At 47.9% G+C, this 27,260-nt stretch overlaps 1 protein-coding gene across 1 annotated transcript in view; it reads left to right on the top strand.

Annotated features, from left to right (window-relative positions):
* Positions 1-27,260, top strand: part of CUX2 (cut like homeobox 2) — a 387,207-nt gene that overhangs the window by 338,027 nt on the left and 21,920 nt on the right. Inside the window, 22 exon segments of the mRNA XM_043976494.1 lie at positions 3,385-3,461; positions 7,982-8,014; positions 8,017-8,047; positions 12,424-12,472; positions 13,517-13,621; positions 18,556-18,747; positions 19,389-19,403; positions 19,406-19,449; positions 20,631-20,650; positions 20,653-20,678; positions 20,788-20,887; positions 21,976-22,061; positions 22,064-22,204; positions 22,206-22,641; positions 23,566-23,601; positions 23,604-23,674; positions 26,792-26,905; positions 26,907-27,068; positions 27,070-27,108; positions 27,110-27,156; positions 27,158-27,192; positions 27,195-27,259. Of these exon segments, the coding sequence (XP_043832429.1) occupies positions 3,385-3,461; positions 7,982-8,014; positions 8,017-8,047; positions 12,424-12,472; positions 13,517-13,621; positions 18,556-18,747; positions 19,389-19,403; positions 19,406-19,449; positions 20,631-20,650; positions 20,653-20,678; positions 20,788-20,887; positions 21,976-22,061; positions 22,064-22,204; positions 22,206-22,641; positions 23,566-23,601; positions 23,604-23,674; positions 26,792-26,905; positions 26,907-27,068; positions 27,070-27,108; positions 27,110-27,156; positions 27,158-27,192; positions 27,195-27,259 (1,924 nt within the window).

Raw genomic sequence — 27,260 nt, 5'->3', positions numbered from 1 at the left:
GGGGCAGCTAGGTGGCGCAGTGGATAGAGCACCGGCCCTGGAGTCAGGAGGACCTGAGTTCAAATCCGGCCTCAGACACTTACCACTTACTAGCTGTGTGACCCTGGGCAAGTCACTTAACCCTCATTGCCCCACCAAAAAAAGAAAAATAGGACTTTTTGACATGCACTCGAAATGTGCCCCTTGGCATCTTGCCCCCATTGCTCCTGGTGCTGACCTCTGGGACCAATCCCTTCTCCACAGGAGGCTCTAAGTACTCAGCTCTCCCACCTCCCTCCAGTCATTCAACAATCAGTAATTCTTTATTAAGCATCTACTGTGTACCCATACTAAACACCAAGGATACAAAGAAATCCTCTCTTATCTCATTCTAGTCTACCTCCCTTGGAAACTAAGGTCCCCCAACCACAGGCATCTTATCAGGTCCTAGCCTTTAAAAGCCCCTGAAAAGGTTCTCAGACCCTCCTTCTACCTGTAATAATTGTAATAGCTAATGTATGTCCCGCTCTAAGCTTCCCAAAGTGCTTTGTTTAAGTCATCTCATTCGAGCCTTACATAACAAGCCTGTGAAGTGGGTGCTATTACTATCCCCATTTGATAGATGAGAAAGTGAGGCTGAGAGAGATCAAATGATTTACCCAGGGTCACACAGCTAATTTGTATCCGAGGCAGGACTTGAACTCAGCTCTTCTGTTTCCAAGCCCAGCATTCCCACCACATGCATCACTGTAGTGGCTCTGTATTTCAAGCCCTGCCCTCCTCAAGTAAAGAAATTAGCTGCTCACCAGGGGACCTTCACATGCTAGAGGATAGTGGATCGCTCATTTCAGCCTGTGGGAAACCCACTGGCCTCGATTCTCTCCTGCCACCTACTTAAGAACCCCATTATCACCCTGGTCCGATTGTGTTTGTGCTCTTCCGACTCCAGAATCACCCTATGGGTCCTCCATCTCTGTCTCTGTCTCTGCCTGTTGTCTGTCTCTCTCCTCTCTGCCTTTATCTTTCTGTCTCTCCCTCCCTCCCCCACTTTCTCTCTCTCTCTCTCTCTCCCTCTCTCTCTCTCTTTCCCTTTCCTCACTGTCTCTCTCTCTCTTTCCCTCTCCTCACTGTCTCTTCCTCCCTCTCTCTCCATTTACTGTCTTCATCTCTCTCTCTCTCCCTCTGTCTCTCTTTCCCCATCTCCCTCTCTCTCCCTCCCTCCCTTTCCATCTCCTCTCTCTGTCTCTCTCTTGTTCTCTGTCTCTCTATATGTATCTCTCCATCCCTTTCTCCTTCCCTCCCTTCCTCTGTCTCTGTCTCTGTCTTTCTCTCCCTCCCTCTCTCTTTCCCTCCCTCTCTCTTTCCCTCCCTCTCTCTTTCTCTTCCTCCTTCCTTCTCCATCTCCACCCTCTGTCTCTCTCTCTGTCTCTGCCTTTCTCTCCCTCTTTCTCTATATGTCTATCTCTCCCTCTATCTTTCTTCCCTCCATCCCTCCCTGTCTATCTCTTTCCATCACAGATTTTACAGAGAGATTTTCTTCTGGGCTGAGCTCCAAGGTGCCCAACTCCAGCCTGGAGAGAGGTTTTTATAGTCGGGGCTATAAACCCAGGGATATAGAGGTTTATAATGGAAATGCTGACAGCACCTTAACTGGGGCATCCCGAATGGTGGGCCTATAATAAGCACATAAATTCAGTAGCATAACTTCTGAATTATAGTCTTAAGTACGCAGTAAAAAAGTAACAGAGCAAACTGATGGAAAGGAGGAGGAGGCTAGGGAATAGTCTGGTGAGTTCTCCAGCCAGGGACAGGCAGTGCCCGAAACCCAGCAGGGCCGGAGAGGGCTAGGGAGTCTCCATCCCAGAGGACATCGGGAAGGAAGCCTCAGAGAGCCCCCGTCCTTTCTCAGAGCAAAGGAGTAGAGAGATGGGCTTGTTATTAAGGGGCACATAGCTCCTGGAGATGTTGTTAGCCCCACTGTCCCCCTACCTTGGTCAGATCACATCCAAATGATAGGTTCGGGTCCAGGTGAAACAATTTAGGGAGGATCTTAATAAACCAGAGCATGAACAACCAGGATCATAACGTCACCATCTCATTGTAAGCTGGTGCATTGAAGAGAGGGCTTTGCTTAAAGTCAAGAAGATCTGAGTTCAAATTCTGCCTCACACAATTAATAGCTGTATGACCCTGAGCAAGTTATTTGACCTTTGTTCATCTCAGATTCCTTATCTGTAAAATGGGGATAATAATAGCACCTGCCTCACAAGTTGTTATGAAGATAAAATGAATGGGACATATAGTAAGCACTTAATAAATGCTGATTTCCTTCCTCTCTCAATCTCAGTTTCCTAAATAGGGTTAACAATGACACCTACTGGGGAAGCTAGGTGGTGCAATGGATAGAGCACTGACCCTGAATTCAGGAGGACCTGAGTTCAAATCCGGCCTCAGACACTTAACACTTACTAGCTGTGTGACCCTGGGCAAGTCACTTAACCCCAATTGCCTCAAAAAAAAAAATGACACCTACTTCACCGGGTTGTGAGGATCAAATGAGATCATATATATGATACTATGTATACATAATATAGAATCATATTTTATATATAATATATAATCATGGTTTATATGTTTATTTCTATTTATATATTATATGTAATCATATTTATGTAGAATTATATGTAATCTATAAAGTTTTTTCAAATCTTACAGCCCAGTATAGATGTCTTCCTCATCATTATTATTGATTTTCATTGATAATTATTATTAATCATTAATATTACCAATGTTTATTATTAATAAAAATAATTACTAATGGTCATTATCACAATGAATTAATTATTAATACTCATTATTGTTATTATTTAAGTATTTGAAGGAACTAGGAATGTTTCTTATGGAGAAGAGAAGGCTTGGGGGGGGGGGCATGTGCGCTGTCATCCTGTATCTATCATGTGGAGAAGGGATTAGCTGGTTCTGCTTGGCCCCCAGTGGCCAAACAGGAAGCAGTAGGTGAAAGTTCACAAAGAGGCCAATTTCAGCTGAGTGTCAGGAGAGCCCCCCTAATAATGAGAGCCGCCCTGACCATCCTCTGGTAGAGGTCAGATGACCCTATGCCCAGGCTGCCATAGATCGATTGGCTTTTGTCCAGGCTTGGCTTGGCTTGACCACTGGGGTCCTTTCCCACTCTGACATTCAGAGATGCACCAAAAGCAGGGTCTGAGTACAGGGCTTCTGGCTTCCAAGGATGGCCCGCCCTCAGTTCACCTCTGAGCTCTGAATTTCCACCCATGTCAGAGGCAAAGGTGGGTGGTGGCCCCTCCGGTGACCAGCCCCAGCATAAGGCGGGGTGTGGCCCTGGGTAATTCTAATCAATCTGAACCAGCCCTCGTCTCTTCGCAGGGGCCTACAGGAAGCACAAATCACTTTGGCCGCTAGACTGGGGGAAGCAGAAGAAAAGATCAAGATTCTACATTCAGGTACTCAAAGGGTTCACATCAGGGCCCGGGGTGGAAGAGTGATCCAGCACTCTGGAGATGGGACTGTTTAGGAGAAAAAAATAAAATTCTGTCCATACCTGGGATTCCATCAGTGTGGGGGACTCTAGTTGTGGGAACTCCCTCCATAGATGTAGACTAGCCACTCCTCTGTGCTTTTTAGTCTTAGAGGGGCACCAGCATGGGTCAGAGACAAGAAGGACTTACACCTAGCTCGTTCCTGACTCCTGACCCCGAAGCTGGCTGTCTCCACTATGCCACTTTTCTCTACGTGTACAGATAGTTATACAAGGCATAATATCATTTTTGTTGGCACCGGACCTGTGATTTCATTGATATAAGGGACTTCGAGCAAAGAAATTCTATCTCCCAAAGCAGATGGACAACTCTTCTGCAACCCGTAGTCTTAGAGAAAGGTTTGGGGACACAGAGAGTGACTTAGCAAGGGTCACACACAGCTAGCATGTGCCCAAGGAGGGACTTGGAGTCAGGAAGACCCAGGATCAAATCCTTCCTCAAAAACATACTAGCTAGGGGCAGCTAGGTGGCACAATGGATAGAGCACTGGCCCTGGATTCAGGAGGACCTGAGTTCAAATCTGGCATCAGACACTTAACATTTACTAGCTGTGTGACCCTGGGCAAGTCACTTAACCCCAATTGCCTCACCAAAAAAAAAAACACACCATACTAGCTGTGTGACCCTGGGCAAGTCACTTAATCCCCACTGCCCCGCAAAAACAGAAACAACAAAAAAAAAAAAAACAACGTACTAGCTCTGTGACCCTGGGCACTTTGCTTACCCTCTTTTGGCCTCAGTTTGTTCATTTGTAAAATGAGCATAATCATAGCACCTCCCTCCCAAGGTCGTTGTGAGGATAAAACAACACACACAATCATTTCCAAGCCGTTAAGCACCATATAAATCCCAGCTCATACGCTGGATATTAAAGGCTCCCCTCCAACACTATGTCGTATAGAAGATTCCTTGATAAATGCACCAATGGAAAGGACTCTTCTACAAACTTCTAATGATTAATCCCAAGGTGTGCTCAAGAAAGGTGTTTCCTGGGGCAGCTAGGTGGCACAGTGAATAAGGCACTGGTCCTGGATACGGGAGTACCTGAGTTCAAATCCGGTCCTCAGACACTTGACACTTACTAGCTGTGTGACCCTGGGCAAGTCACTTAAGCCCCATTGCCCCACAAAAAAAAAAAAAAAAGAAAAGAAAAGAAAGGTGTTTCCTGCTCTCACAGACAATAGAGCAATGCAGTGTCATACGGGGGAGGAATTCTGGAATTGTTCCAATCCCAACTGTACTACTTGCTACACTTGTAGCTTTGAGTTAGTGCCTGAGCTTCTCTGAACCTCAGTTTCCTCATCTGTAAAATGAATCTGTGGTTCTAAGGTTGATCATGTATCCACTGTGCTCCCTTGCTGTCTTCTCAATTAAGACATACATTCATATGATATAACCAAAGATGGGAGATAGGAACTGAACCTATGATCTGATTGGTATTGGAGGAAACTCCCTCTACCAATGAAGGTCAGAACCTTCTCTGCAGCTTCTCGTCTTAAGGGGCTGTTTAGAGTAGGGATGTCAAACACAGGGTGACCCCCAGCGCTCCCAAGTGGAGCCAGAACCAGATTCAAATGCAGTTGGGAAATATTTAACAAAATAAATAAAAATACAATAGAACATAGATAATGTTAATATATGGTTTTCTAAGTCAACATGTAGCCCTTGGGTATCTCTGTGACAGGTTTAGTGATCCCCATTTCTATTTGGGTTTGCTTTACTGATCTAGAGTTCTGAGAGTTTAAATGACTTACCTAGGGTCAGACAACCAGAATGTATCAGGACTTGAACCCAGCTCTGCCTGACTTTGAGGAAAGCTCTCTGTCCTCTATTCCATCTGCCTTGCCTTGATGACATAGCTTGAGGTCAGCTTATTTCTAGTCTTTCTCAACTCCAGGTTCACATATAAAGAAGCTGGCCCAGCACCTAGTCTCATAGAGGAGTCAGTCAGTCAGTCAACAAACATTTATTAAGGGCATACTATGCACCAGGAACTGTGTGATTGCTACCCTCAAGGAGCTTCTAATCTAATGGTAGAAGAGAAGACACAAAAGGAAGTTGAAAAGTAGGAAGAGAGGAGGCTCAGGAAGGTACCTGGGTGGGGGCACAGTAGAGAAGTACAGAACTAGGGCACCCAACTGGGAAATGAGGGAGGGGATGGCTGTACTGGACCCCTTCCTTAAATGGAGGTTTGGCCATTTGTGACTGTGCCCTCCAGTTAGAGGAACAAGAGATTTGTGAGTAAGTGTGAGTACCAAGGTTCATTTCATCCTACAAAATGATGAGGTTTCCTAATGAGAGAAGTGTGTGTATAGATGGATGGATGGATGGATGGATGGATGGATGGATGGATGGATGGATGGATGGATGGATGGATGGATGGATGGAAGAATGGAAGAATGGATTGGTGGATGAATGGATCATTGGATGGATAAATGGTTAAATGGATGCATGAATCATTAGATAGATGAATGAATGAATGGATGGATAGGCTGGTGGATGGTTGGGTCATTAAATGGGTGGATGGATCTTTGGGTAGGTAGACAGGTTGGTAGATGGATAGATTGGTGGATGGATAGATTGGTGGATGGGTGCATCATTGGATGAATGGATAGATGGTTATGTATATATGTATATATATATATTCACCCATGACTATAAATATATACACCCACAAAACTTTTCAGTCTGAAAAGATGAAGTTTGGGTGGAATTAGGATCATAGACTCATACCTCTGAAACTAGAAGGGACCTTAGAAGTCATCTAGTCCAACCTCCTCATTTTACAGATCAGGAAACTGAGGCCTGGAAACAGTGAGTGACTTGCCCAAGCTCAAAGAGGTAACAGAACTACAGATCATGGAAGCAGCATTAGCAGTAGGCTCCCAGTTTTAGAAATAGAAGTGCATTCAGAGTCTAACCCTTTTGTTTTATAGATGAGAAAATTGAAGCTCATGGAGATTTAAATGACTTGACCAAAGTCGCTTATGATATGATGGAGGGTATGGAAAAGGGGAAGCAGGGTTAGCAGATCCCTATTTGAGTAGAAAGAAAGACTTCCTGAAGATTCAAGGAAGCAGATTTAGGACCAATAAAAAGGGGGTCTGCAGAAATTAGTCACTTAATACAACGTCTGATGAAGTGAACAAACATGAGATTCTTTACCCCTGAAAGGCGCCACAGACCCAATATGAGGGGAAATTCAAGAAGGATTTAAAGGAACTTGTGAGATATGAGGAGATCATGGGGCATTGAGGAAAATGAAGGGTGCTAAGGGAATGTTCGTGGCCTTCCATGATGACATCATAGAGGATAAAACTTCTGAGCTTTCCCACTTAACCCTTCACCCCTAGAGCCTCTTAGCCTGTTTGTCAGGGACCTGGGAGCCACTGACACAGGCAGGCAAGGAGGAGAGGGCTCTGTGGCCAGAGGATGCAGCTGCCTTTGTGACTTTGTGACATCATTGCCCAGCTCATCTGTGCACCTTCTGTGCCTAAGACCTCAGGCAGCTCTCAGCACAGCCCTGAGGCACGAGACTTTTTCCCAGAGCTGCTCACAACACAGGGAGACACAAATCCAGACAAGCAGAGGGAGCTTCCCAGGTAACCACACTCTCCATAGCTGCTTCTCCCTCCTGCCTGTGTGTTCAGTGTAAGGACCAGAGTGATATTAACCCAGAAGCCTGGCATCCCCCTGCTTGTATTTGCTGTGCACAGGCAACCGCATATAGAGAAAGGAGGCAGTGTGGTACTAAGCATTTGGAGTCCAAGGCCCTGGGTTCAAATCCTGCTTCTGTGACTTCCTGCCTATATGACCTTTGAGTTATTTCCTCTCTCTAGGCCTCAATTTCCTTCTGTGTAAAATTAGAGGATGGGAGAAGGGGTTGGGAGAGATGCCATTTCGGGGTGGGGAGTCCCTTTCTTCTCTAATTCTAGGATCCCAAGGTGCTGGTGCTCTTATTAGGGATATTGGCACCAACTGTCATCATCTTCCTCCTGCTATTCAGCCTTCCTGGTTATGGTAATACCATTTGCAAAAAGACTTTGCCCTCCTCAGAGGCAGCTAGGTGGCATAGTGGATAGAGCCCTGGTCTTGGACCCAGGAAGAACTGGATTAAATCCTACCTTAGCGAATAGCAGGGTGGCCAATGGCAAGTCATTTAACAAGTCGCTCTGTGACTCAGTTCCTCATCCATAAAATGGGTTGTTATGGGGGGAGGGAGGGAATTCAGTGAACTCTAAGGTCCCTTCTAGTTCTGAATCTATGGTCCTGCCTACCAGGATAATGAAAGCAGAGAGTACCCTAGAGTAGGAATGAGAGGCCAGCCTCATGTCCTGAGGACCCTATTAGGGTCTCTTCCTCTGGGCCCCACAAGAGGAGGGAGGGCTTGCCCGCTCACTGTGTCCCTTTATTTATGGACTCAGCGCTAAAGGCCACGCAGACGGAGCTACTGGACCTACGTGTAAATACGATGAAGAGGTGGCATCCAAGTAAGTGAGCACCTTTGGGCCTCTCCACCTGCCTCCTTCCTGCCTTGCTGAGGGGGATCTGAACCCAAGCAATGGGACTGGATCAGGGCCAAGAAGGTACAAAGAGGAATCACTCTTCGAGCCAGCACGGCCAGACCTTGGCCACCTCCTGGGCCAGCATGGACCCCACCCCCTGCCCCACCCCTTCCCTGTCCAGCTTAGTAAAGATGACCGGCTGATGCAATGAGCTTTGAAGTCAGAGTCAGAAGACCGAATCAAATCCTGCTCACTTAGTAGCTGCGTGACCCTGGGCAGGTCACTTTACCACTCTTGGCTTCAGCTTCCTCCTCGTAAAATGGGAGCACGGGGTTGTTGTGAGGATAAAATGAGGCAACATATATAAAGTGCTTTGTAAACATTAGAATTCTACATAAATGAGAGCCAGTATTATTATTATTATTATTATTATCTAAATGTAAGTAATGCCAGCCCCTCATATGATGAACGAGTCAGCTAGCACTCCTGAGTCTGGACTCCAGTGACATTTCCCCTTTCCCTGGTTATTACTGAGTCCTCATGTTAGATTGGCCCAACAGAATTCTAGCAGATCCTGCCTCAGTCACTTACTAGCCCTGTGACCTTGGACAGGTCACTTCACCTTGATGGGCCTCAGTTTCCTCCTCTGCAAAATGAGAGGGTGGGCTCAACCACCTCTGAGGTCCCCGCCAACTCTAGGTCTATGATCCCCAAGACGATCCTCTATCCCCAATAAACCAATAAGCCGTTTTTCAAGCATTGATTAATGCACCAGGCACAGGGAATGCAGGTACCAAGAGTAAAGAATCCCTACACACAGGGAACTTCCATTCTAATGGGAGAAACCTAGAAATATAGAAAGAAGATACGTACTATACATATAAAATACATATATATTTATGTGTTTTATATGTATAGTATGTCTCTTTCCATATGTATACACACACATATATGTGTGTGTGTGTATATGTATATATGTATATGTATATCTTCTTGTTCAGTCATTTCAGTCGTGTCTGACTCTCCATGACCCCATTTGGGGCTCTCTTGGCAGAGATACTGGGGAGGTTTGCCATTTCCTTCTCCAGCTAATTTTACAGAGGAGGAAACCAAGGCAAAATAAAGCGACTTGCCCAGGGTCACACAGCTAAGTAAGTGTCTGAGGCCGAATTTGAACTCAAGTCTTCCTAACTCTAGGCCCAGCTCTCTACCCACTGTGCCACCTAGCTGCCTATAATATAACTATATGTATATATGTGGATATTTGTTATATATATTATCTAGAGAGATATACAATATAAACAGATATAATATATAACAGATATATTTATATATTGTGTAGGTGTATTCTATAGATACATCATATGTTATATAAATATATGATATGATATGTTATATGTATATAATGTAGCATATATTAAATTATATAGCTATAATATAAATAGGTATAGAGATATTATAGATATTGATTTTATAGATATAGAATACAGATAGCTATAATAGATACTATTAAGTAGATACATAGATATTATAGATAGATATAATATAGATTTTATAGATATACACTCAAGATAGCTATAATAAATAGATAATATAAGTAGAAATATAAATATTATAGATAGAGATAATATAGATTTTATACATATAGAATACAGATATAGCTATTATAGATCTATGAGATAAGATACAAATATACACAAAGTACTCACATCCAAAGTAGTTTGGGAGGGAGGGTACGAGCCACCTTCCCAGTCACAGAACTTGAGGGTTAAAAGGGACCGCAGTGATGGTCCCCACCATCACATTCCTGACATTTGGTCATCCCAAAGCTGTCTTCTTCACTGCCGACACCCTTCTTCCAGGCCCCTCCGCCCCCTCCAGGATCCCGTCCTTATCCCTCCATCCCCCACTCACCATCTTGCCACCCCACGTCTCTCATGCTGACATGCCAGAGCAGATGTCCTCTGGAGCATCCCGGGCCCCTGCAAACTCACAGGCTAACCAATGAGTGGATGGACGGATGGTCGGCCGGCCGCCTGAACAGTAGCTGGTTCCTCGCATGTTACGCACACCCACTTTGGAGTATGCTGACTGGGAGGCTGGAGCTGGGGTTGAGCTGACTCCTTCACTTCATTAAATGTACATTTGCTGCTCTTATTTTTGTTGGGAAGATGCCATCTATTTTTACGAGGCAGGAACATCTCCTGCCTCCCGTTGGCACCCACCAGCGTCCTCCGCTGCCAAACGCTTACAGCTGTTCAAATGTTTTGCCAGTCTCACAAACACACGGCAACAGAATTTTCATTCACATTATGCAACACAGAAAGAACACTTAATCATATAATACCAAAACAGATGTTCTTGGATAATTTGATATGCCATTTGTACAACGTGGAGTTGTAAATTATCTTGCCTTTGATTAGGGCTCAAAGCTTCGACCGGCAGTGGGAGAGTGAGAAGTGAAGTGGTCAGGCCGGGTCAAGGAGGAAAGGGTCAGGAAACCCTGGCCTTCTCCTCCTCCTAGGGCCTACCCAGCCACATCCTTTTACTACTACTCCTTCTCTTCTTCCTCTTCCTCCTCCTCTTCCTCCTCTTCCTCTTCCTCTTCCTCTTCTTCTTTCTCTTCCTCTTCTTCCCCCCCCCCTCAAAGCCCCCTGTTTCTGCCATTGAAGTCTGAACCCATCATGGCCCCAGATCTTGGTCACAAGAACCAAGCTGTCAACTTGGGTCCCAAACCCTGGAGCCAATAAGGCTTTGGAGATGATAGCTCAGAAAAGCAGCCATTCACCCGACATTACAGCCAACCTGATCAATTTTCTATTCCCTGAATTCAGCCCTCCATCTCTTATCTCCATGCTTTTGCATGGACTGTGCCCCATGCCTGATATTCCCTCCTGCCTCCCTGCCTCCTCTTGGGTCCCTATCTTCCTCTACAGTTCATCTCCTATTCTGTCTGTCCCTTTATCCACTTTGTTGTATTGTTAGGGCTTTCTTGTTCAGCAACGTACAACAAATGGAAACACACTGAATGTCAGGTCAAAGGACCTGAGTTCAAATTCTACCTCTTCCACTTAATAGCTTTGTGACCCAGGGCAGTCACTTAAGCTCTCTGGGCCTCAGTCTCCTCATCTGTAAAATGGGGAGATTGGACTATACTAGACAGCCTCCAACATCCTTGAAGCTCTAGAACTGTGATTATCTATCTCCTAGAAATTTCTCTTTTCTTTCTTTATGATTCTTCCTCCCAATTGTCTCCTGTTCAGCATCTTGTGCCATGTACCTTCAGCCCCCTGCATTCTCAGAGATAGTCTTTTCTTGACAGTGCTATGTGTGCTGCTGCCAGAGCCATAACTACGGGTGAGGTGACTGGGGATTTGTCCAGGGCACTGCCATTTCAAGGGAGCAAAAACATTAGTGTGTATATACTCTCTCTGAAGCTAGAAGCCACTATCATAGTTAATTCCCCCTTCCCACATGATGAATTTAGCTTTCTTCTTGTACATTATAAAATTCATTTGAGGGTTGTTGTCAGCTCACACATAAGCACTCCCAGGTAGCTATTTATGTTAGTGGCCAATCCTCCTATTGGATTGTACACTTCACAAAGAGAGAAATGCAATTCAATTCAAGCTCTTCTTATGTACCAAGCAGAAGTTTACATTCTACTGGTGGGGAGGGGAGAGGGTAGGGAATACAACATGTAAACAGGTAAGTAGAGTTACCATTTATTCAGCCAACATATATTAAGCTCCTACTACATACATCCCAGGTACTGTGCTGGTGCTGCAGAAATGAAAACAAAAAGGGAAATTTCTGCCTGCAAAGAACATTTTTTCTATGTGAGGACCCCCACCCTGTCTAAACTTTCTATCTCCCCAAGCACCTAACATTGCTCTGTATACAGTAGGCCCTTAATAAATGGGGGGACCGGGACTGGGGGTTCTGGGGGGAGTTAGGGTTAGGAAAGAAGGAAGCTCTTCTCGACTCATCTTTCTAGCCATCTCCCTTTAGTGCCCAGGAAAAGAAGTTGTATGCACAGCCTGGTTTCCTGGATGGGAAGTCAGGCTTAAATCAGAGTCCCCTCCTTAGAGTCTGAGCACCAAGTGAATCTCAGGACTTGATGCCAGAACGCCCTCCTTCCCCCACAGAAAGATGCCTGTTACCCCAGGGACGGGCCTTCTGAAACCTGACCATGCAGGCGAGAAAGATAGAGGGCCCTCACCCTGCCCAGACCCTAGAGTCCCATCCCCCACCTTCCTTGATCATGGATGCGGGGAGGTACAAGGAGGGCAGGTGCTCAAATCAGGCCCCTCACTATCAGCCTGGAGACCCCCTTTCACGGCTTCTCTTTTCTGTCTCAGGGCAGATGAAGTTGGAATGATCATGACCAACCTGGAAAAGGCCAACCAGGTAAGACCACCAAGGTGGATGAAAGGACCCATTTCCTTCCCTTCTGTCTCCTAACTTGTTCTGCAAGGGGGGAGGTGGGGCTAATAGTGGGGTAGAGGGCCAGCTCCCGCAGAAAGGCAATATGGTGGAGAGGGTAGGGCTAGGGACTTTGTAGCCAAGATGCTAGAGTAGTTTCCCATTTCCTTCTGCATCTCATTTTACAGATAGGGAAACTGAGGCAAACAGGGTTAAGTAACTTGCCTTGGGACACACAGCTGGTATTTGTCTGAGACCGAATTTGAGCTCAGATCTCCTTGACTCCAGGCCCAGAGCTCTATCCACTGAGCCATCATCTGCCTCTGACTCTTCCTTCCATCTGACACTTATTGTGTTTCCTGGTGTATAAAATGAGAGAATTGAATCAGATGACCCCTGAGGTGTCCTTTCTAGTTCTCACTCTGTAATGCATGAGTGCTGGACTTGGACTCAGAAGGACCTGGTTTCTAATCCCTCCTCAGAGACTTGCTGGCTATTTGACCCTGAGTCATTTCTTCTCCCTCAGCCTGATTTTTATACCTGTAAAATGGGTGTGTTAATAATAGCATCTATTTCACGGGACTGTCTTGTAGGCCGAATGAGAGGAGCGTTTTGTAAACCTGGAAGAGCTATATAAATGTTGGCTAGTATCGTTATTGTTATTGCTGTCACAGTGGGGAGGGAAAAGCGGAGTGTTACGGGGAGGTGGGGGTTCCGAGCTGCCAGGTCATCAGCACTGTGGCCTCCTTCCTGAGTCTCCCAGGTGGGCAAAGGGCTGAGTCACCCACTGAGGAGAGAGTTCCCTTAAATCCACTCCAGGAAGCTAGGGAATGAGGGAAGAGAGAGGGACCTAACAACCAGTATGATACTGTCATGGTTCCCACCGGTTCAGGACTTGGGTTCAGAGTGAAGATAGATGAAGCTCCTGCTCTATAATTTTGCATAGCTGTCAGCTGCTCAACTTCTTTCCCATCCCCCCCCCCACTCCCCACCCCACCCCTGCTTCTCATGTCTTCCTCCACACTACAGAGAGCTGAGGCAGCCCAGAGGGAAGTGGAAAGCCTGCGGGAGCAGCTAGCATCTGTCAACAGCTCCATCCGCCTGGCATGCTGCTCTCCCCAAGGACCCAGTGGGGTAAGGATGGAGAAGTGGAACACTGAGGACAGGGAGGAGTTCCTGCCCTTGGCAATTGGGGGCATCAGGGTGGTTAAAGGGCCATGAGTCTGTAGATGCGTGAGTGCACATGTGTTTGTGTTTGTCTATCAGTGTGTCTTATTGTGCATCTTTTTGCTTGGGTCTTTGCGCGCGCGCGTGTGTGTGTGTGTGTGTGTGTGTGTGTGTGTGTGTGTGTGTGTGTGTATCTCATATGTGATACTGGTTTGTGGCTATAATCCTTGTCTTCCTTCAAAGATCCGCTGAGCCACCACCTTCTCCATGATCCCTTTCCTGATCTCCACCCCCGACCCCTGGGCGCTGCTAGTGCCTTCCTCTGCCCCTGAAATGACTGTGTATATGCTCTATATGCTTGTATGTGTGTGTAAGCTTCTCAAGGGCAGAAACTATTTCATTCCCTAAAATCCAAAGGCACATAGTAGGTGCTCAATAAATGTTGATTGATTGATCACTTCTTCTGCAAGTGAGTGCATGTGTGTATCAGCAACAGTATGTCTAAGTGGGTGCTTGTGTCTGAATGTCCATGCGTGAGCCTCTGTATGTCTGAATCCACATCTGTTCAGTGTGCATCGATGTTTCTCTGCATGTGTGCTTGTGCATGGGGGGGTGTCAGCATCTTTGGGCCTGTAAGGTAGGTCTTCACATTCTCACTCCACTAGGAATGTGTGTGTGTGTGTGTGTGTGTGTGTGTGTGTGTGTGTGTGTAGCAGGGTCTGCTTATGTGTTTAATGTGAATCATCAGGGGCTGGTCTATCCATGTCTCTCCCTCCTCACCTCTCTCTCCCAGGATACCAAGTTTCCTTCTAGGCTCAGGTCCAGCCTGCCCTGATTTCCTCTTCCCTGCCAGATTTTCCTTCCCCATGCAAAATCACTTTTTATTCGTATTGTATATATTCTGCTGTGTGTTTGTATATGTACATATGTGTGTGTATGTGTTTGGAGAGAGAGAGATAGGTAGAGAGATAAATGGATAGATGGATAGATAGATGATTGATAGAGGGATGGATAGAGATAGTGATAGATTATTGATAGAGAGATAGATGAATGGATGGACAAATGATTGGTAGAGGAATAGATAGATAGATAGACAGACAGACAGACACAGGTAGTGATAGATAAATAGATGGAGAGATAGATGCTAGATGGGTAGATAAATGATAGATAGATGGAGAGATAGATAGATACCCACCATAATCCTACACAAAGACTCATGCAGTGTTCAAGCCAGAAAGGACATCTGAAGAGACAGAAGTTGATAGATCTTTGGCCTTGAATCCAGAGAGACCTGGTTCAAATCCCACCCTCTGACACTTAGCAGAGGCAACTTCCCTGACTTAGTTTCGTCATCTGATAAATGGGGGTGATAAGTTGATCTCTGCTTCAGCTAGAAATTGTGATGTAAAATCATGTATGGGAAGCATTTCATAAACCTTAAGGTCCAGTGTACATGTCTCATCCAATCCCACTCACTTTATAGAGGAATAGGGTGAGACCCAAAGAGATTATGGAATCCCAGACCCTAGAATTAGAAAGGATTGTCAGTAGGCAAGCAACACACGAGCAGAGAGAAGAAGAATGAAACGTAGGATTATCTTGTATCTGGGGTCTTCAGATGAGAAAGAGAGAGAGAGATGGCTTAGAGAGACAGAAATGGAGATAGATGGAGGTAGGTAGTAGATAGATGAAGATACAGAGAAATATAGATAGGTAGTTTAGTTTGGTGGGTAGGAACACTAGACTTCAAACCCTTCTCAAGGCATTTACTACCTGTGTGACCTTGGGAAAGTCACTTCTCTAAGCCTCAGTTTCCTCATCTGTAAAATGTTGGACTGGTTCATCCTTAAGGTCCCTTCAGGCTCCAAATTATGATCCCGAATTGTCTCCTCCAACTAGACTATAAACTCCCTGAGTAGTAACCCTAGAGTCTGGCATACAATAGGTGCTTAATAACTGCTTGTTTACTGATCAGATACACCGGTACTGTTCCAAAGGTTTGTCTTGCCAGGGTGGGAGTGGGGATAAGCTCCCACTCTCTATAAAATGCTCCAATGGCGTGCGTCTCAAATAGCCTCTGACAACAGAAGCCCAACTCCTGGCCTTCTCGTGGCAGAACTGTTTTAACTAACAGGAGAAGGGGCAAAGGTGAGTCACTGGCGCCTTAACACCAGTCACTTCGGGCAGGTGGGGCATGTTAGCCTTGGCAGGCAACACTCCTAGGGAAGGAAACCCTGATTTTGAAACCTTCTGCTGGCCCTTGCGGCTATACCCATATATGGGAAAGGCTTCGGGAGTTAACCCCAAGGAGTCCCTTAGACCGTTGGATGTTGGACGTCACATCCCTCTGGCAACTCTTCGGCGGCACTGGGCTGCCAAACTGTACTGGCTCTGCCTTCCTTTGGATCCGCGATGTCGTGGAGAGAGAAAACCTGCTGCATGGGCAACAGTGTTTTCCATATTGATCTGCCCAGGCCCAGCCGCCCCCCACTGGAGAGGACACTCCAGCTACTCCTCATGGGGTAGATACAACACGGGATGCGGCAGTTACCGGTTATAAGTCACTCAGGAGCTGCAGCTCCCGTATCGGACTGCACAGCCACACTGTGGCCTGTGGCTCTCAAGGCGTTGATCCATGGTCATCCTCGACCGGTGGAGGCCTACACACACACACACACACACACACACACACACACACAACCTGTAACACGTGTGGGGCCACATCTACTTGTCCGTTAAATCCGTGCCTGTGTGTTGTCCTCTCTGCATCGCTCTGAGTGTATGTAGGTGTGGGTACGTCCACATCTATGTGTCTATCCAGAGTGTATTCCTCATATGCTGCTTGTGTTCGTGTGCATCCATCCCTGAATCTGTGTATGAAGGAGGGAGAAAACGTAAGTGGGAGAAGGAGTGAGCACTCATCAGCCTGGAATCTGCCAATGGTTATAATTAACCCCCCTTGGAACTCAGCAAAACAACCGTGCCTAATCAGCCACTAGAACTTGGCTGGTTTGGGGGGGGGGAGTGAGGGTTTTTTTTTTTCATAGTAGAAACAGTGAATCTCACTGCTAATTAATTTATGTATTAATGACATCCGTTTCCTGTTTCAGTCGGCATTTATCTTCCTGCAGAATAGCCTTGGTTTTTTTTTCCTTGATACCTGTTTGTGTTTGTTCACTTGGAGCCCTTGCTACAACCATGCCTCCCTCCCCTCCCTTTCTCCTCTCCCTCCTCCAACAGCAGATTCCAGAATTCAGAAGCCAGAAACAGTGAACTTGGTGGTGCAATGAAAATGTCTCTGGAATGGAGCCAGAGACCTCCCTGGGCTCAGTTTCCTCCCTTGTAAATGAGGGAGTTGGACGAGTTGACTCTGAGATTCTTTCCAGCTCTAGGGCTGAGATTTGATGATGTCCTTTTCCTGAGAATGGAAGGTGTAGAAGTGTGTGGGCAACTGCAGTGAGTCTCGAAGAGGGGCCCCTAGCCCTGAAGCTTCTTGCTAATTTCAGATAGTGATGATGTCCCTGGCCGAATATTCCACAGGAGACAAGGCAGACACTTGGTCAAAGAGAGGAAATCAGATTCTCTGATTGACCAATTTGCCCACCATAATCCTACTGAGACTCATGCGATGTTCAAGCCAGAAGGGACATCTAAAGAGGCAGAGATGGATAGAACCTTGGCCTCAAATCAGGAGAGAACATGGTTCAAATTACCACCCTCTGACATTTAGCAGAAGCAACTTCCTGACTCAGTTTCCTCATCTGATAAATGGAGGTGATAAGATGATCTCTTCTTCAGCTGGAAATTGTGATGTGAAATCATGTATGGGAAGCATTTCATAAACCTTAAGGTCCAGTGTACATGCCTCATCCCCATCTCACTCACTGGGGCAATAGAGTAAGATCCAAAGAGATTATGGAATCCCAAGACCTAGTATGGGAAGGGACCATCGGTAGGCAAGCAACACACAAGGAGCAGAGAGAAGAAGGTATCTGGGGTCTTCAGAGACCATCTAGTCCAACCCCTGTCATTTTACAGATAAGGAAACTGAGACTGAGGAGACTGACTTGCCCACAGTCACACAGACAGGAAAGAGCAGAGCCAGGATCGAAACTGTGACCTCAACTCCCACATACAATCATGCACTTAGGTTCTCATGAATCCCTGGCTTACAGCTGGAGGCAAATGAAGAATGGAAATCAAGACCTCTCTGTAAGCACTAACCAGAGCCTAGGTTCCTCCTCTGCAAGGAGGTGTTGAATTTACATGGTCTTTAAGTCCAGTCAGTCGAAAAGCATTAATAATCACTTACTGCATACTAGACACTGTGCTAATTGCTGATGGTTGTAAGAATGGCCAGAATTAGCTCCCCTGTCCTCAAAAGGCTTACATTCTAAGAAGGGAGACCCACACAAGACCTCTAAAATGCAAATAAATGGTCAATTGAGAGGGAGAAGCGAAGGCCTCTGGGAGAAAGGGGGGATTTGAGCTGAGTCTTGAAGGAGGCCTGGGACGTCACAAGACAGAGGTCAGAAGCTCTGCCCTCTCCATTCTAAGGCCTCTCCCTGCCCTGACAATCTAAGATAACTTCCATAACCCACAAAAAAGTGAAAAGGGGTCAACTGGCAAAACAATGGTGATAACAAACAAACCAGCATCCTAGAAAAAAAATTGAATTATTAGCTTAAGGATTTGGAAGTATCTGGCCAGACAGAGAAGGGACAACAGTTATCAGGTGAGGGGGCAGTGGGATAAAGGCATAGAGGTGGGAAATGACTCTTGTATGTTGATGTAAAGCAGAACTAGAACCATGTCAAACTCCATGTGAACTTCCTGATTTAAAATTCAGATAACTGGCTCCCTCCCCCTTCCAAGAGAGTAAAATCCATCTCTGCTCTCAGGATAAGGTCAACTATGCCCTGTGCTCTGGACCCAGGCTGGAGGCTGCCCTGGCCTCCAAGGACCGGGAGATCCTGCGGCTTCTGAAGGACATCCAACAACTCCAGAACTCACTCCAGGAGCTGGAGGAGACGTCAGCCAATCAGATAGCCGATCTGGAGCGGCAGCTTACAGCCAAGACGGAGGCGATCGAAGTAGGTGCCAACCTGCAGGGAGGAAGTCTGCAGAGAGGTGTTTGGGAGACCAAGGGCAGAAGGGAGGGTCTTGCTCACAAAAGAACACCTATCAAAGTTGGGAGGACTTGAGTGGCCATCTTATCCAACCTCCTCCCTCCCGCCCCAACAATCCTATCATGCATCATTGCCTGACTATTGACCCCAGGCAAGTTGGCTGATGTCATGATGCCCCAGATCATTCTAAGTACAAGGGGTTTGGGGAAGCCCCAGACCAATGAAATCACAACTCGGCCAGAAAGAAATTGATCTGTGACATTTCTCCTTCCCCCCCAGACCTCATGTGGCCGGTCAGTTTGTCCCTCTCCAACTTGTACTATCTGTTACCAGGCCCCTCTGTTGGTGGGAATTGAACCTACTCTGGCCCATGAGCCCCTTGAAGGGAGAGATTATGTCTCATCGACATTCTTTCCCCCACCTCCCCCAAAGCTCTCTGCACACAATAGGCACTTAATCAGCATGGGTTATATTAAGTGATTGAGCTGTCTCAGATTGCCCCCAGTCTCCCAAAAAGAATCAAGCCATTTCCCGGGGTTTAGAGATCCCCCACCATCTGCCACAAGCCCCACCAACTCTGCTTTTGGGGTTATTTATTGTTTCAGAAGTTGGAGGAAAAGTACTCCAGGCTCAGTCTGACTATGAGGAAATTAAAACGGAGCTAAGGTATGACAAATGGGGTCATGACGTGGGGTCATGACAGCCATCCCCCTTCCTCCAGAAAAGAGTCCTGGACTGGGGGCCCTTTTCCACCACCCCCCTCTTCTTTTTTCCTCCTCTCTCCCCTCTTCCTTCATTTTCTCCTTTCACTCTCCACCTCTCCTTTTTCTCTCTTCCCTTGCTCTTAATTCTTTCCTACTCTTTCTCACTCCTACCCTTCTTTCTTACCACCTCCTTTCTTCTCCTCTCTCCTCTTCTCTTTTCTATCTTCATTCTCCTCCTTTCCTCCTTACTCTGTCACTCTTCTTATCCTTCCTCCTTTTCTCTCTCCTCTTCCCTCTCTTCTCCCTTTCCTCTTTTCTCCCACTCTTCTATCATTCCTCTTTTTCTCTTCCTTCTCTCCTCTCCTCTCATCTCTTCTTCCATCTTTTTTCTCCACTCCTCCCCTTCCTCTTCTTTCTCTTCTGTCTCTTCTCTCTTCCTTTTCTCTGCTTGGAGTAGAATTTGGCAGAATAGAGTCAGCCCCTAGAAAAACTGCAAAATGGGGGCCTGTGTTGGTGCCTTCCCTCTCTCCCATTTGGATGCACCCTTACCCTTGGGAGGATCCCCTTCACACCGCCCATGTACCCTCCTGTCAGTCTGCCCAGAGCATTGGTCCCCAGATAACATTGCCATGCCCTAGGGGAAGCTAGGGGGCACAGTGGATGAGGCGCTGGTCCTGGATTCAGGAGTACCTGAGTTCAAATCTGCCTCAGACACTTGACACTTACTAGCTGTGTGACCCTAGGCAAGTCACTTAACCCTCATTGCCCTGCAAAAACAAAACAAAACAAACTAAAGGCATGCCATGCCCTCACGTTTCTGCCTTGCATCATTGGGCTCCCTGCAAGAGTCCCTCATGCCCATCTCCCCCACACCAAACTGGGCCCTGTTCTCAGGGATCCACATAAAGTCACCCCTGGTGGATATTAAGCCACTAGTTAGTAAGGTGTTAGGCCCTCCTATGTGGAGGCATTTGGAACAGGTGGGCCTTTTGAAGCGCCTGATTCCCCTACAACTAAGGGTGTGCCCTGGGCATTGGGATTGGGGGGGCAGACCACGTCTGGTTCTTTAGATAATCGGCCCGTTAGGGCTCCCTTCCCCAAACCTGTAGTCCTAACACCCAGTGGCCTTCCCTTTCTCGGCAGCATCCTGAAAGCCATGAAACTGGCTCCAGTACCTGCAGCCTCTCCCAGGTAAGCTTTCTCTGCCTCTGCCTGGGAAGGGAGAAAAACTTCCAGGACTGACTTTCCCCTAACTCATCCCCCTCCTCCTCCTCCCCGACCTGGGGTATTGTCTCTGCAGAGCATGACCAAGCCCGAGGATGCCTTGATGATAGGGAAGGATGGGTTCTTTCCTGCCCAGAAATTTCTCCTGGAAAAGCCAAGCCTCCTGGCCAGCACTGGTAGGAATGATGGGCCCTGCAGAGAGCAGGGGTCACAGGGGCGGTCACAGGAGGCGCCCACTACCCCGAGAGCCTGGGTTGCCCTTCTGTGCCTGTCCCTCCCCCTGGAGACTTCTTCCCCAGGCACGTGAGCAGGAGAAATTAGTCTGGGGAGGGTCCACACCATCAGGCCACACGGTCAGGCCATGTCACTCCCTCATCTCTTATAGCCACAAGACTAATCGATTCAGGCCCAAACATCTGTGTCAGTCTGAGAACTTGGGGAATCACCCCTCTATACCTGCAAGGGGGCTTAGAGATCATCTCCTCCAACCCCCTCATTTTACAAATGAGGAAACTGGAGACCCACCGACATAGGGGCCACCAGGGGTCATCGATCTAGATCTGGTGGGACTTCTGAGGTCGGCTAGTCTATACCTCTCATTTTGCAGAGTAGGAAACAGGCCCGTAGAAAGGGAAATGACTCCTCCAAGGTCACACAGATAACAAGAGGGTAGAGTCAGAGTTTGACCTCCAGACCCTGACTGCAAACCCACCCCCCCCTCTTTCCACTTCCCTGGCGCCTCTTAAGGGGGCTCCACCCAAGTTCCCCCCCGGCTCATCTCACCACTGATCAAACACTTCTCTCTCCTTTAACACCCTTTCCCTCTCTGTACACATTTATTGCTGCCCACCTCATCCATTTTCCAAATGGGTAAACTGAGGCCCCCCTGGAAAGAGACAGCAGACCTGGATGGGTTTAAGGTGAGGAGCAACTCACCAAAAGGAGCTATTCCTTGGTCTTCAATCCTGTACCAGTCATCTCCTAGAGTAGCTTCAGGTAGCTGCCCACTCCCCAAGCCAGGGTTTCAGCTGCAAGCAGTGGGGTTCTTAATTTCTCTGTGCCTCAGTTTCCATATCTGTGAAATGGACAGGATAATCCCTGCCTGGCTACCTCACAAGGGTTCATCACAAGGTTCGAATGAGATAATGGATATAAAAGCATCTTGAAAAATCACCAAGATTCAAGGGTGAAAGGGATGGTTTCGCTGGGGAGGCACCTCCCCTGTTCTTGGTCCCTATAGCTCCCCTCTCTCTTTATTCTCTAGAGGAGGATCATTCTGAAGATGATTCTGTCAAAGATTCTCTGGGAACCGACCAGTCCTACCCCTCCCCCCAGCAGATGCCTCATCCCTTCAGGGGCCAGAAGACCCCATCTCCCCCAGCCCCGTCCCGTCCCTGCTGGGCCCTGGCTTAGGGCAGGAAGGCCAAAGGACTTTCTCCCTGTCCCCCTTTCCCTAGTCTGGGCCCCCGGCGAGAGAGATCCCAGGGGAGGCCCCTACTTCCCAAGCCGATGATGCCCCCAGCATTCAAGGGTGAGAGCGGGGGCCTGCTGGTGTTCCCGCCGGCCTTCTACAACGCCAAGCCCCCACCACCACCGGCCCCACCCAACCCACCCACCAGCACTGATGCCACAACCCCCGGGCCTCCTGGGGACCAGGTGGAGGGCGGCACAGTGGACGAGGAGCAGCTGGACACGGCAGAGATCGCCTTCCAGGTGAAGGAACAGCTGCTGAAGCATAACATCGGTCAGCGGGTGTTTGGCCACTATGTGCTCGGTCTGTCCCAGGGCTCAGTCAGCGAGATCCTGGCCAGGCCCAAGCCCTGGAGGAAGCTGACAGTGAAGGGCAAGGAGCCCTTTATCAAGATGAAGCAATTCCTGTCTGATGAGCAGAATGTACTGGCACTGAGGACTATTCAGGTGCGCCAGCGAGGTGAGTGAGCTGCCCACCTGCCATCTTCCAATGGGCCATAGACAGAGACTCAGGCCACACTCTCCAGTCAAGTCAATTCAGTTCAATCCAACAAACACTCCTTAAGCACCCTACAGTTTGCCCATGCCTGGAGATACAGACACACATACACAAATCCCCACCCTCAAGGAAATTACATTCTGTTGGGAAGAAGCAACATGCACACAGTTAAGGTCAATACAAAGTAGTACAGAGTAATATGGAGTGATACAAAGACGAAAATGAAAACAGTTCCTACCTTCAAGGAGCTTCATTCCACTGCAGGGAGAGGCAACATAGTAATTATAGGGGGCAGCTAGGTAGCACAGTGGATAGAGCACCGGCCCCTGGAGTCAGGAGGACCTGAGTTCAAATCTGGGCCTCAGACACTTGACACTTACTAGCTGTGTGACCCCTGGGCAAGTCACTTAACCCCAATTGCCTTGCCAAAAAAAAAAAAAAAAAAGTAAGAATTAAAGTACATTTCAGGGAGATGAGAATAAAACATTAACAAGGGAGTGATCAAGGAATCGGAAGAGCCTTAAGTAGATAATAGCACCTGAGCTAAAACATCTCGGTTCAGTTCAATAAGCGTTTATTAATCTCCTGCTGTGTGCTAGGCCCTGTACTAAGTACTGGCTTTCCTCTCCTGTCCCTCACAGAGGCCAAAACACCAGAGAGACGATGATGCTAGTTTGCCCTAACAAAGACGTGTTTGCTTAGTCAGTCTGGTTTCAGCTTCTCCACAGGTTTCCAGGGTCTTCCCCCCCCACCCCGGGGTTCCCTGGCACAGACTAAGCCAAAACAGGAGCTGGTCTTCTGATCAGTGGACTCCTGACAGTAGAATACCAGTGGTGGGGGCCCTGCTGGGCCCCCAGTGACAGGTCTCTTCTCAACCCTGACCAGGCAGCATCACCCCAAGGATCCGGACGCCCGAGACAGGCTCGATGATGCCATCAAAAATATCTTGGAGCAAGCAAAGAAGGAAATCGAGTCCCAGAAGGGGGAGGAGAGTGCAAGCAGTGCCCCCCACCAGCCGCCACCCCCAACCTCCCTCTTCTCTCCTCTCTCTGAGAGGGCAGCACATGGGGCAGAGGGGGGACATGCAGGCCTTGGAAGCCAAAGACTTGGGTTCGGATTCTACTTCTGATAGACACACTCTCTGTGGGAGCCTGGGCACCGAAGTGTAAAGTACTTGTAAACACAGGACAGGAAAGGATGTAGAGAGAAAGAGATGAAGAGACAGAAACAGACAGACAGGGAGAGAGAGGAGAGAAGGAGAATGAGAGGGCAGGAGGAGTTAGGGGAAGAAAGAGAGAGACTGAGAGAGAGGAAGAGCTACAGAGTGGAAGAGATGGGGAGAGAGATGGAGAGAAAGACAGAGGGAGGAAAGAGGCACAGAGTGGGAGAGAGACAGGGAGAGACAGAAAGATAATATCAGAGAGTGGGAGAGACAGGGAGAAAGAGATAGAAAAGAGACAGATAGGGAGGGAGGGGGAAAGAGGCACAGAGTGGGAGAGACACAGATGGAGAGAGATGGACAATAGGCACAAAGAGAGAGAGATGGGAGAGAGAGTGCTAAGTTTTGTTCTAGGAATCCAAAGACAAAAAGGTAACATGCAGGGGCAGCTAGGTGGCGCGGTGGATAAAGCCTGGGCCCTGGATTCAGGAGGACCTGAGTTCAAATCCAGCCTCAGACACTTGACACTAACTAGCTGTGTGACCCTGGGAAAGTCACTTAACCCCCATTGCCCCGCCCAAAAAAAATAATAATAACAATAACATAACAGTTCCTGCCTTCAAGAAGCTTATGTTCTGTTGACAATGCTATCCGTCATAATATTAGATAGGCAGCAGGGAGTCATTGGAGGTGTTTGAGTTAAGGCAGTGACCTGGTCAGTCCTTTTCTGCAAAAAATCACTGAGGTGTGAAGAATGGGTTGGAAAGGGGGAGAGCCCAGAGACCAGTGAGGTCAGTCTACCGTAGCCTTGTCCAGAGAGGGTAGAAACAAAGGTTATGAAACTCTGGAGATAGAAATGGGGGGAGGGTGTAAACATGGCTACTGATGGGAGGGGAAGTGGGCAGAGACCAAAAGGGGGAAAATGACCCCAACTTTCCAGACTGAGAGACTAAAGGATGTTGGTCCCTTTGAGAAAATATTTTGGCTCCAAGGAAATAAGTGGGTAAGGAATTCTAGGGTCAAGGGGCCTTCCCTGAAAGGCCCACCTTGAAGGTCCACCTGAGATTCAGAAGTCCCTGGCCATAATCCTGTGGTCACCAGTTCATTGGCTCTTGAGTAAGAAGACTTGAGTTCAGATCCTGCCTGCGCTACACTTCATTCCTGTGGCCTCACTTTCCTTCCCATCAAATGAAGGGTTGGTATGGATGGAATCCCACAACGGTTACATGGATCAGTTCAGTTTGGCGGTAGCTGCGCCCCCTGGTGGCTACCAGCTGCACTAGTGAATACTCATTACTTCCCAAACCTTTGACCATTGCTGTTCTTCTGCCATCTTAGGTCTCAGAACCTGGACTTTGGGAAAGGACAGGACTTTAGTCTTTGGGTGGGAAACCAGAGAGCCTCAGAGAGACTCCCAGGACCTTTCATGGGGGGATAAAAGCTGTAAGGGACCCCTAGTCCAGGCCCCTATTTATAGAGCAGGAAACTGAGGTCCAAAGCAGTGTGGCCCATAAAGTTGGCCCAGCAGAGGCAGGATACAAACCCCCAGTCCTTTGACCTCAATCCAGCCTTCTTTGTCTCCAGTCTACACCATCCTCCTCCTTGGCTTTGGACCCTTCTTCAACTAGTCATTTAACAAACATCCAAATATAAAATAAACAGTCAGCCAGAAAACATTTATATTGTTGAGAGACAAAGCAGGTAGAGAACTAGCTTCCATGTTAGGAAGTCCTGGTTCAAATTCTCCTCCCCCACATACTGGCGTGTGGCCCCGAGCAAGTAACCTACCCTCTCTGTGTTCAGGGCAACTCTGTAGGACTAAGTTTCAGGGCAGGGGCTGATCTGCATTGGTAAAGATAAATTTCTTCACTGAGAGTTCTCTTTATCAGAATTATCCAACTCTGGCTAAAATAGCCCGATTAAAATAGAATTCATCAGGGGGGCAGCTAGTGGTGCAGTGGATAGAGCACAGGCCCTGGAATCAGAGTACCTGAGTTCAAATCCAGCCTCAGACACTTGACACTTACTAGCTGTGTGACCCTGGGCAAGTCACTTAAACCCCAATTGCCCCACCAAAAAAAAAAAAAAAAGAGGCAAAAGATAGTCTCCACCCTCAAGGAGCTTACATTTCATGGGGAGACAACATACAATGAATATACGCAAAGCAAGCTATAAACAGGATAAATAGGGAATAATTGACAGAAGGAATTAAGGGGGGAAGCTTCCTGTGGAAGGTGGGATTTTATTTGGTACTTAAAGGAAGCAAGGTAGATCAGTGATTATAAAAATGATTTTATAAAAATACAATACAAGGCGCTGCAAGGGAGTTTGTTTTTCTTTTGTTTGACACCTCTAGGCTATATCAATGAAATCAAAGTTCCAGTTCCACCCACTCTCAAGCTCTGAGCTGGGGTTACAAAGACAAAATATGAGCTGGTGCCTGCCCACAAGGAACTTCTCCTCTACATAGTGTTCATAGTCAGAGCCTATGTACCCAGGCACTAGGCTAGATGTGATAGGATAGACTGACTCAGCATTCACTCAGAAACATTCAAGGGAAAGGCTGGCTGGGGGGGGGGGGGGGGAGGGGTGCAGCAGGGCAGAACAACGAGCCCCCGTTTTGGGTCAGAGTCCAATGCCCCTCATTTTTGGAGAGGGAAAATCTAAGATCCAGAGGAGGGTAGGCAGCTTCTCCTGATGCACAGGCCAGTCATCAGTAACACAGAGGCTAGACACCCAGGTTCCCCATCTTCCATTGCAGGGTTCCTGACCTCCCTATCTAAGCCCAGAATTAAAAGTGGGCCCCAACAATTCACCAAGTGATAATCAGGATCGGCTCCCCCTGGGCCTGACCAGAGCCTGGGCAGGGAAAGGGGCTCAGAGGATCAGCCTTCTCCCACCCCCCCAACCCTCCCCCACCTCTGTCTTCCCCCTCTCTCTCGCCCTCCACAGGTGAGGGCCAGAACCCCTCCATCCCCGCTCAGCATCCCCAATGGCACAAACACCAGCACCTCAGAAGATGCTATCAAGAGCATCTTGGAGCAGGCCCGGCGGGGGGAGATGCAGGGCCCAGCAGCAGGCCCTGCTGGAGATGGAGGTCCTCCAGTCGCAGCGGGGGGGCGCTCGGTGCCCCCCTCGCCCACGGACGCGCCCGACGCTAGCTGCCGTAAGCCAGAACATCGTGCAGGCCTACATCAAACAGGAGGATGGGCCGGCAGGACTGGGGGTGGACCAGCAGCAGCTCCACACAGACTCCGCTCACCGTTCTGGTCCCCCGCGGCCTTTGTCCAGAGCATCATCCGCAAGGTCAAGTCTGAGTCGGGACGCGGGCTCCTACTTCGACCAGCACTGGGCCTCGAGCGGAGCGTCCTCAGCCGGCCCTACACGTCTGTGTCGCCGTCCCTCTCCTCCTCCTCCTCTA

Source organism: Dromiciops gliroides, chromosome 1, assembly GCF_019393635.1.
Source record: "Dromiciops gliroides isolate mDroGli1 chromosome 1, mDroGli1.pri, whole genome shotgun sequence".
NCBI lineage: Eukaryota > Metazoa > Chordata > Mammalia > Microbiotheria > Microbiotheriidae > Dromiciops > Dromiciops gliroides.
Note: the sequence above shows the minus strand (reverse complement) of the source record. Positions and strands in the feature narration are given on the sequence as shown.